This window comes from Lolium rigidum, chromosome 1, assembly GCF_022539505.1.
Source record: "Lolium rigidum isolate FL_2022 chromosome 1, APGP_CSIRO_Lrig_0.1, whole genome shotgun sequence".
Lineage (NCBI taxonomy): Eukaryota > Viridiplantae > Streptophyta > Magnoliopsida > Poales > Poaceae > Lolium > Lolium rigidum.
Window position 1 is genome coordinate 259271771 of NC_061508.1, and position 10981 is coordinate 259282751.

Sequence of the window (10981 nt, forward strand, 5' to 3'; positions counted from 1 at the left end):
ATTTACGTGCGTGATCCTCAGATATGTACGCAACTTTCATTCAATTTGGGCATTTTCATCTGAGCAAGTCTGGTGCCCCTTTAAAATTCGTCTTTACGGACTGTTCTGTTTTGACAGATTCTGCCTTTTATTTCGCATTGCCTGTTTTGCTATGTTTGATGGATTTCTTTGTTCCATTAACCTTCAGTAGCTTTGTGCAATGTCCAGAAGTGTTAAGAATGATTATGTCACCTCTGAATATATGAATTATGCACTGACCCTCTAATGAGTTTGTTTTAAGTTTGGTGTGGAGGAAGCTTTCAAGGGTCAAGAGAGGAGGATGATACAATATGATCAAGAAGAGTGAAAAGTCAAAGCTTGGGGATGCCCCCGTGGTTCATCCCTGCATATTTTAAGAAGACTCAAGCGTCTAAGCTTGGGGATGCCCAAGGCATCCCTTCTTCATCGACAACTTATCAGGTCACCTCTAGTGAAACTATATTTTTATTCCGTCACATCTTATGTGCTTTACTTGGAGCGTCTGTTTGTTTTTGTTTTTGTTTTTGTTTGAATAAATCGGATCCTAGCATTCTTTGTTTGGGAGAGAGACACGCTCCGCTGTTTCGTATGAACACATGTGTTCTTAGCTTCATCTTTAATGTTCATTGCGAAAGTTGGACTATTTCATTCATTGTTATATGGTTGGAAACGGAAAATGCCGCATGTGGTAAATGGTTTAATGTCTTGAATAATGTGATACTTGGCAATTGTTGTGCTCATATAGATCATGTTTAAGCTCTTGCATCATGTACCTTGTACCCATTAATGAATAACTACATAGAGCTTGTTAAAATTTGGTTTGCATGATTGATCTCTAGAGTCTAGATATTTTACGGTTGAGGTGTTTGAACAACAAGGAGACAATATAAAGTCTTATAATAGTTACAATATGTTTATATGTGAGCTTTGCTGCACCTTTTATACTTGAGTTTGCTTCAAACAATCTTGCTAGCCTAGCCTTGTATTGAGAGGAATTCTTCTCATGCATCCAAATCCTTGAGCCAATTACTATGACATTTGTGTCCACCGTACCTACCTACTACATGGTATTTCTCCGCCATTCCAAAGTAAATTACTTGAGTGCTACCTTTAAAAATTTTATTTTTTGCCTTTGCAATATATAGCTCATGGGACAAATAGCCTTAAAAACTATTGTGGTGAAGAATATGTACTTATGTGTCTTATTTCTTAATAAGTTGCTTGTTGAGCGGTAACCATGTTTCTGGGGACGCCATCAACTTTTTACCTTTGTTGAATATCATGTGAGTTGCTATGCATGTTCGTCTTGTCTGAAGTAAGGGCGGTTCTCACGATCAAATGGTTTTAGTATGCATACTGTTAGAGAAGAACATTGGGCCGCTAACTAAAGCCATGATTCATGGTGGAAGTTTCAGTTTGGACAATCAATCCTCAATCTCTTATGAGAATATTAACTGTTGTTGAATGCTTATGCATTAAAGAGGAGTCCATTATCTCGTTGTCTATGTTGTCCCGGTATGGATGTCTAAGTTGAGAATAACCAAAAGCGAGAAATCCAATGCGAGCTTTCTCCTTAGACCTTTGTACGAGGCGGCATAGAGGTACCCCTTTGTGACACTTGGTTGAAACATATGCTATGCAATGATAATCGGTGTTAATCCAAGCTAATTAGGACAAGGTGCGAGCACTATTAGTATACTATGCATGAGGCTTGCAACTTATAGGATATCTTATACATAACACATATGCTTTATTACTACCGTTGACAAAATTGTTTCTTGTTTTCAAAATGAAAAGCTCTAGCACAAATATAGTAATCAATGCTTCCCTCTGCGAAGGGCCAATCTTTTACTTTATTGTTGAGTCAGTTTGCCTATTCTTTCTATCCCAGAAGCAAACACTTGTATTAACTGTGTGCATTGATTCTTACATGTTTACCTATTGCACTTGTTATATTACTTTGTGTTGACAATTATCCATGAGATATACATGTTGAAGTTGAAAGCAACCGCTGAAACTTAATCTTCCTTTGTGTTGCTTCAATGCCTTTCTTTGAATTTATTACTTTATGAGTAACTCTTATGCAAGTCTTATTGATGCTTGTCTTGAAAGTATTATTCATGAAAAGTCTTTGCTATATGATTCATTTGTTTACTCATTATCTTCATCATTGCTTCGAATCGCTGCATTCATCTCATATGCTTTACAATAGTATGATCAAGATTATGATAGCATATCACTTCAGAAATTATCTTTGTTATCGTTTACCTACTCGAGGGCGAGTAGGAACTAAGCTTGGGGATGCTTGATACGTCTCAAACGTATCTATAATTTCTTATGTTCCATGCTACTTTTATGATGATACTCACATGTTTTATACACATTATATGTCATTATTATGCATTTTCCGGCACTAACCTATTGACGAGATGCCGAAGAGCCGATTCTTTGTTTTCTGCAGTTTTTGGTTTCAGAAATTCTAGTAAGGAAATATTCTCGGAATTGGACGAAATCAACGCCCAGGGGCCTATTTTTCCACGAAGCTTCCAGAAGTCCGAGGGAGAGACGAAGTGGGGCCACGGGGTGCCGACACAATAAGGCGGCGCGGCAAAGGGGGGCCCGCGCCGCCCTACTGTGTGGCCCCCCGTCGGGCCTCCGACTCCGCCCTTCCGCCTACTTAAAGCCTTCGTCGCGAAACCCCCGGTGCCGAGAGCCACGATACGGAAAACCTTCCAGAGACGCCGCCGCCGCCAATCCCATCTCGGGGGATTCAGGAGATCGCCTCCGGCACCCTGCCGGAGAGGGGAAACATCTCCCGGAGGTCTCTTCATCGCCATGATCGCCTCCGGATCTATGTGTGAGTAGTTCACCCCTGGACTATGGGTCCATAGCAGTAGCTAGATGGTTGTCTTCTCCTCATTGTGCTATCATGTTAGATCTTGTGAGCTGCCTATCATGATCAAGATCATCTATTTGTAATCCTACATGTTGTGTTTGTTGGGATCCGATGAATATTGAATACTATGTCAAGTTGATTATCAATCTATCATATATGTTATTTATGTTCTTGCATGCTCTCCGTTGCTAGTAGAGGCTCCGGCCAAGTTGATACTTGTGACTCCAAGAGGGGGTATTTATGCTCGATAGTGGGTTCATGCCTCCATTAAATGCGGGACGATGACGAGAAAGTTCTAAGGTTGTGGATGTGCTCGTTGCCACTAGGGATAAAACATCGATGCTTTGTCTAAGGATATTTGTGTTGATTACATTACGCACCATACTTAATGCAATTGTCCGTTGTTTACAACTTAATACTGGAAGGGGTTCGGATGATAACCTGAAGGTGGACTTTTTAGGCATAGATGCATGCTTGGATAGCGGTACAATGTACTTTGTCGTAATGCCCTGATTAAATCTCATAGTACTCATCATGATATATGTATGTGCATTGTTATGCCTTCTTTATTTGTCAATTGCCTAACTGTAATTTGTTCACCCAACATCTGCTATCTTATGGGAGAGACACCACTAGTGAACTGTGGACCCCGGTCCTATTCTTTACATCTGAAATACAATCTATCGCAATTGTTCTTTACTGTTCTTCGCAAACAATCATCATCATCCACACTATACATCTAATCCTTTGTTTACAGCAAGCCGGTGAGATTGACAACCTCACTGTTACGTTGGGGCAAAGTTATGTGATTGTGTTGTGCAGGTTCCACGTTGGCACCGGAATCCCTGGTGTTGCGCCGCACTACACTCTGCCACCATCAACCTTCAACGTGCTTCTTGGCTCCTACTGGTTCGATAAACCTTGGTTTCTTTCTGAGGGAAAACTTGCTACTGTACGCATCACACCTTCCTCTTGGGGTTCCCAACGGACGTGTCGACTGCACGCATCATCCACCTAGATCTAGCTTCTCGTCATGGATCCGGACACTTCATGGCCCCCCATGGATCCGACTCCTTGCATAGGTCGGTTGGGATCCAGCTCCTGTTCCTGGGCTGGACTTCCTCCGTCTTCTATCAACAGCAACTAGGCCGCCCGGTGGGCCATAAGCCACCACCACCATCTGTGGGCCACCTGGACTTGCCGGATCTAGACCACATCGTTGGCATACCCATGAAGTATACCCACAACAACACCAAAGGAGGTACACACCATAGTTCATCCATTTCATCTCCCATATCCTCCATAGCCATAGCCATCACCATTGTAATAGAGATATCCTTGAGAATTGGTGACCATTGTAAGAATATTGTGATTTCAATTCAAGTATTTGCAACGATGATTTCTATCCTTGATCTTGATATTATGTGTGAATGGTCCTCACAGGCTGCGGGTTGGGGTGAATCCTCGCAATGTTTATATGCATCTAATCTCATAAATACGTGTAAGAATTGAATAGGAGCTTTGCAATCTTGTATCCTTGTCTCTTTCCTTGATTCGATTACTTGCAGGTACCCATGTCTATCGGATTGATTAAGGGAAGAGGTGGAATGAGGGGAGAACGGTGTGCTATCGCGAAACCTCAGTGGCAGAAAGGGGAAAGTAACGGTACATGTTTAGTGATTCACTCGGGATCAACGACACAATCATCTAGCTTAATGCTTTGGTCTGTATTCATTTACTTAATAATTATTATTACTCGCGGCTGTGGGAACAATGGTTGGACCAAGAGGCTCTTGTCACCTCTGTCTTTAGGGGCAAGAGTATTTACGGATGTGCTGCTCACAAATCTCTTATCACTATTTTATTTACTACACATTTGCACTTCATTTCTATATGTATGCATAGCCGCAGGAGAATCCTTAACCCTGGCCTATTTCCATCGATTGAACACAACCCAATTAAAAGTATACTAGATAGGTCCGGTAAGCAATAAAAAATCAACTAACAAAGTCTTGTAGACATTTCCTTTACACCATTTTAGCAGTGCTTCACAAGGTTCGATTAAACTTAGGTCTTCTAGGGAAAAAGCTTATCATACTACAGTTCATAATCTGGATCGAAGGTATCATGGTTCTATTGTTTTCTCTTTGTCGTGTTTGGCATCCAAAAGGAATGCGGTCCTTGCCATGTTCAGACCATGAAGTGTTGCCCGATGGCCGCTTGCACGCTGATCATCTCCTCTGGAGGTTGTGTGGAGAACAAGTATGTAGTAGCTGCTATCATACCACCCTGAGGTGTTTTAGCGACTAGGTCACCTAATCCATCCTCTTTTAATGGTGAGGTAAGGTTCATCGACTGTCGGCCATCTTCCCCAACGCGAGGCAATCGGGGTGTTTGCTTGTGATGCCCACCACCGCCAATGGCGGATCTAGAAGAATGGATGTAAGATAGATCCACTCTCCGCTGATTAGACTCATCAATGGCCTTTCTTTGTTCCTCGAGTAATTTCATTCTTCCTCCATCTTGTTATTTTCGATCATCAACCTCGTGTGTTCGTCTTCCATCTCTTTTTTTTATCAGAGAGGATAAATTTATAAGCAACCACCTCATCTTTGTTCTCTAATCCAGTAAGAGGTTTTACAACAGTAAAAGCTTCCTTGGCTCTCTTCCAAGCCGAGGGAGGGAGAACAGGGTCAGATTGAACTATCTTTTTTCCATGAACATTTCCACTAGGAGTTGTTTTCGCCGAGGCGTTGGCGTGGTTGGAACGGGGATCTCGATAGAAATAACTACCGCACACTGTAAGTGCGTCGAGAGGATGCTTTGGCAGTTTGTCTATTGCCACTGTCATTGATGTCGAGACAGTTTCCATAGCCCTTCATGGAGTCGTCAGGGCTCGTAGCGTGATGAGCTTCACAATCGAAGCAGTAGACCGTTGTTGGTGTAGAGGTCGGTGCAGACATCGAGTATAGGGTCGACGTTGAGTCAAGCTCACTGCAAGAGCCAATGGAAGATGTCATTTTAGATTTTGTGGCCGTTGATGACGATATCGACTCCATCAGACCCGAGGAGATCGGGTTCGTGAGGAGGATAAAGCCCACCGCATGGAAGCGGAATGGAAAGATTCCAAAGGTCGTCTCTTCCCCCTTGCTGAAGGAGGCAAGGGAAGATCGCTCGGCTGGCGGGTGCGACCTGTAGGCCATAGATCCAAAGTAGATCGATTCTCCTAGCACCGACGAATTGTAGATTGTTGCGATGGAAACCGTAAACTATGGATCCAACATGCGAATTTCCACAAACACCGCCAATTGAGGTGGGGTAACCACGGCAATGCCCATAGTGATGAACTTGGGTTTAGAGAAAGAGGCATGATGGTGATTCCGGCGGTGTACAAGCACAAAACAAAGGGGACAGCGAGGTTTCACCCAGCTTCAAGTCTGTAAAGGAGAAACCCTGCGTGCTGCTTGATGCTTGTATTGACGTTTGAGATTACAAATTCACCGAGATGGCTATGTGTAGCGTAGATAGTGTTTGGTGTATATCGCGTATGAGTTTCCGGATTGCTTAGCTTCGCTTGGAGGCTCCTCCTGACTTTTATATAGGAGGCTAGGTCTCGGGTACCATGTTATTTGAGTCGTATACAGATCAGTTCTTCCTTCTATGAGCTTTTCTTGGTCAATACATCTAGATCATGGGTTTCAAACTCCTTACACATGATGCTTTCTCTCTTGAGCTTCATGGGTCTCTAGTTTGATAGAACCAGGTATGGTAACGATGAGGACTCGATAAGGTATGCCCACATCAGGAGGAGAGAGCAATTGCATTGGAAATGGAAATGGCTTCTGCAGGGCATCTAACATGACTTCAGTTGCTGGCGGCCCAGAACACTCCCTACGCATCGGGTCTACATATTATTAGGCCACGAGTGATGCCTACCGATGGAAGCTGCCGTTGATTGTTGTTTCTTCTCGGTACCCCCATAGCCCTTTGGGAGCTTTAGGAGGGCTTTGGGAGCGCCGGTAGGGATGCCCTTAGATTCGGATCTATCCTAGTAAAAAGATAAAAAAAAAAATTGTCCAGATGAAGTAACTCACAAAAGTAGAAACACATCTAAAACAGGCCCGAATGCTTTATGAATACCTAGATTACAGCACACTGCAAAAAAAATTAGTTTTTGACCTTTTTGCAAGGATAAACTTTTTGATCAAAACTGGTCGTATGCGCCCATCAACGTTTGATTAGTTCAGCTCTAGTAGTATAACTTAAGTAAAGTCCATTTTTTGTACTACATGCCTCACAGTAAAAAAAACACGAGTTTAACTGACATCCAGTTTGGACCATATGCCGTCGGGCGTCAGCTACCTTTAAAAGAGACCCGAGGACTGAAGTCGGCACACCCTGAATGATGCTCAGTTTAACAAGTTAACTCAAAACACTTTCACACGTGCGTCCGGGCTGTACACAAGGGTAGAGCATCGGGCATTTTGCCTCCCTTGCAGGGCTGCTGCCATGCCGCAAAACATACTCCGACGGGCCAAGCCACGGCAACGGAACGGAAGGCAACCCCAGCTGCACGCAGTTAACCGCCAGCCGATGAAGGCCCCTCCCCGCTTCCCAAGTCTTCTTCCATCCATCCATCCATCACAACCAAGTAAAGTAAAGAATTATCGCCCGATTAGCTTAGCTCCACCCCCACACCGCACCTACCGGCGCACAGTGCACCGCCTCTCCATCGACCTCCCATCTATATATACGCGATACCATCCTGCTTACCTCCCTCCCCCGCCTTCCCTCCTCGCTCTGCTCTGCTCTGCGCATCGATCCATTGATCGACCTTCGCAGCAGCTAGCAATGGCGCCGCTTGCGACGTCTGCGAGGTCGAGGACACTGCTGCTCTCTGCCCTCCTCTGCATGCTCCTCTTCTCAGGTAATGCAGTCATGCTCATGCATATGGGCAGCCGTCGATAGAGACGACACCGATGCCCTGTCCGCGAATTAACCCGAACGATCGACGGAGCGTAATTGCTAACTGTTAAGGTTTTCTTGGAATGTATGTGCAGAGGTCTGCGTGCTGCAATGCGGCGCGGCGATCGGCATCAACTACGGGCAGGTGGGCAACAACCTGCCGACGCCGGCGCAGGCGGTGTCGCTCCTGTCGTCGCTGCGCGTGGGCAAGGTGCGCATCTACGACGTGAACCCGCAGGTGATGGCGGCGTTCGGCGGCACGGGCATCGAGCTCATCGTCACGGTGCCCAACGACCTGGTGCAGCCCATGGCGGCCAGCGCGGGGCAGGCGGCGCAGTGGGTGGCCGCCAACATCCGGCCCTACTTCCCGGCGACGCGCGTCACGGGCGTCGCCGTGGGCAACGAGGTGTTCACCGACGACGACGAGGCGCTCAAGGCCAGCCTCGTCCCGGCCATGCGCAACCTGCACGCCGCGCTGGCGCAGCTGGGCATGGACGGCTACGTGCACGTCTCCACCGCCAGCTCCCTCGGCGTGCTCGCAAACTCCTACCCGCCGTCGCAGGGCGCCTTCACGCCGGAGTGCGCCGCGCTCATGCTCCCCTTCCTCCGCTTCCTCGCCGAGACCAACGCCCCATTCTGGATCAACGCTTACCCCTACTTCGCCTACAAGGGCGACCCCGCAAAGTACGTCGTAACAAACTATTTCCTGCCACGTCAGCGTATGTAGACTGCTACCACTTTACTGACGTGGATTCCACGTGTTTACAGCGTGTCCCTGTCCTACGCGCTGTCGGACCCGTACCACGTCGGCGCGGTGGACCCCTACACGCACCTGCAGTACACGAGCATGCTGTACGCACAGGTGGACGCGGTGAGCTTCGCGGCGGCGCGCCTCGGCTACGGCGGCATCCCGGTGTACGTGTCGGAGACGGGGTGGCCGTCCAAGGGCGACGCCGACGAGGTGGGCGCCACCGTCGAGAACGCCCGCGCCTACAACCGCAACCTGCTGGTGCGGCAGGTCGGCAACGAGGGCACGCCGCTCCGCCCGCGCCAGCGGATCGAGGTCTACCTCTTCGCGCTCTTCAACGAGAACATGAAGCCCGGGCCAACCTCCGAGAGGAACTACGGACTCTACCAGCCCGACGGCCGGATGGTATACAACGTCGGCCTCACGCAGCAGCAGACCACGTCGGCGACGGCTCTCTCCCTCGCAGCCTCCTCCGCGCCGCCGTCCACCAAGGTGAGTGCCGATGATCCATGGCTCGAGAGCTCTTTCTGCTCATCTATTTGATACTCCCTCCGTTCCATAATTCTTATCGTCGTTTTGGTTTAAACTCTTGAGCTAAAAACACGATAAAAATTACGGAGGTAGATCCTTAATTCTCCAAAGTAGCACTCTATTAAGCATGCATGTGTGTGAGTATAGTTTAGTTTTAATCAGAATATATATAATGCTAATTTACCATTAGAACTACCTAGACTGTCAGAAACCTGGTAGTACAGCATATCTATCAGGATCACATCTTTTTCAGTCGGTCAGTCACAGGTAGACTATAGTCATACAGTGATATATATGCTTTTCCTTTGAAGATCTGTGTTCCCCACAGCAACGTCAGCCAAGGTGCAATGCACATGTGGATCACTGTTGGTCCAAGCTGGACTTTAGTAGAACGTCCTACTACTATATCAAAGTCTCTTATCTAAACCAAAGTGGTTAGTGTGGTCCATCTACATATGCATGATGCTTATCAAACACTTCTAGATTACTTTCATCTGCATGAATAGAGCGTACACGCGCACGCAGCTAGTGTCCTAGGCGGCAGTTTTCCAGTAACCTAGCTGAATTGCACGGTTATACTTTTCCCTGTTTGCACTTAAAGTGCTACTCGGATGCAAGTCACCAAATCACTTCATTGAGAAAGAAAGACAAAAGCACAAAGAAAGCATGACCTGCGAAGGGATCATATCTTGTCCTAGTGCCACGAAAAAAGAATAATTAGCCTTTGCATGCACACGGTTGACGGTTGAGTTCACATTGCATGAAGTCCTGGAGGAACCTCACCAAGGAGAAGAACTTCTAAATATTCCTTGTGCATTTGCGCGCATAACAATAGAGAATAATTCCAAAGTGTTCCTTTCGGGCACACGCTTATCGCACGGCTTAGTATCCTGAGAGGGGCAAACTATCATGATTGAACAATCGGCGTTAGGTACAGATGCGATTCTTCTCCACCGAAATGTATATGTTGTTAGTGGAGCGAAACAGCTGGGTCGATAATTAATCACGTAGATCACCGAAAGAAGAGATGAACATGATTGCGTTTAGCGGAAAGACCGGGGCATTAGTCTTAAATTTTTGCTTAGTTTAGCGAAGTAGGGTTTCTACAAGATTTGGAAGCCTGTTTCACCATGTTCACTATTTTTATGAACTAACAAGGTTACACCTTTTCTGATGCAGGATGTTAGGAAAGACTTCACCAGCATGTTCCTCTTCACAGCTCTGGCCATCCTTCTTACCTCGCAGGCTTTCTTACTAGGGTGACAAAATCACCCAACGGTGTGGCCATATGCATGCAAGCTCAACAATACAAAGCAAATGGCCTTGACTTTTGTGGACACAAAGCCCCCAAGACCAAAGGGGGCAGATGATGCACCGTGTGAAGGTATGAAATGGCCCCCTTGCCATCTTATCATAGGTGACACACCCTTCTTTTGTTTGTCATGTGGGAGCTTTATATCCCTAATGGCCCAGCCATGCAAGAGGGAAAGTCACTTTTTATTTGCATTTCACATGCCCCTTCCCTTTCCTCCCTATGGGCTACCACATAACAAAACATATCAAAAAATATGTATATACTAGTATTAGATCACACATACATACACCATGCATGGGAGGGCAATCTGAAACATTTGGTCACAAGGGGTCCTCATCTCATCTTTTTGCCATTGCAGGAGGCAAAAGGAAAGCATGGTGTAGGCCAGAGGAAAAGCCCCCCTTTGCGATGTGGAAGGCACTACCTAGTACCTTGTGGACGGCACAGCGTGTAAATATTGCTGAGGAAAAGGCTCATTTTGTGACTCACATGGGATTCCGGAAGATGT

The 10981-nt window shown here is 46.2% G+C and overlaps 1 protein-coding gene across 1 annotated transcript; it reads left to right on the plus strand.

The window, feature by feature from the left end:
- The first annotated feature begins 7720 nt into the window (after window positions 1-7720).
- LOC124683570 (glucan endo-1,3-beta-glucosidase 14-like) lies at window positions 7721-10684 on the plus strand. Its single transcript, XM_047218061.1, has 4 exons — window positions 7721-7841; window positions 7975-8563; window positions 8648-9119; window positions 10338-10684. The coding sequence occupies exons 1-4, from the start codon at window positions 7766-7768 to the stop codon at window positions 10419-10421; spliced, it is 1221 nt and encodes a 406-aa protein (XP_047074017.1). The 5' UTR covers window positions 7721-7765; the 3' UTR covers window positions 10422-10684.
- Window positions 10685-10981: the final 297 nt, after the last annotated feature.

Excerpts from the sequence above, each read along its gene's own strand:
- LOC124683570 (XM_047218061.1), top strand. The coding sequence starts at position 7,766 with ATGGCGCCGCTTGCGACGTCTGCGAGGTCGAGGACACTGCTGCTCTCT. Across the intron at positions 8,564-8,647 it reads TACAAGGGCGACCCCGCAAA|CGTGTCCCTGTCCTACGCGC; the intron begins GTACGTCGTAAC and ends ACGTGTTTACAG. Across the intron at positions 9,120-10,337 it reads CCGCGCCGCCGTCCACCAAG|GATGTTAGGAAAGACTTCAC; the intron begins GTGAGTGCCGAT and ends TTTCTGATGCAG.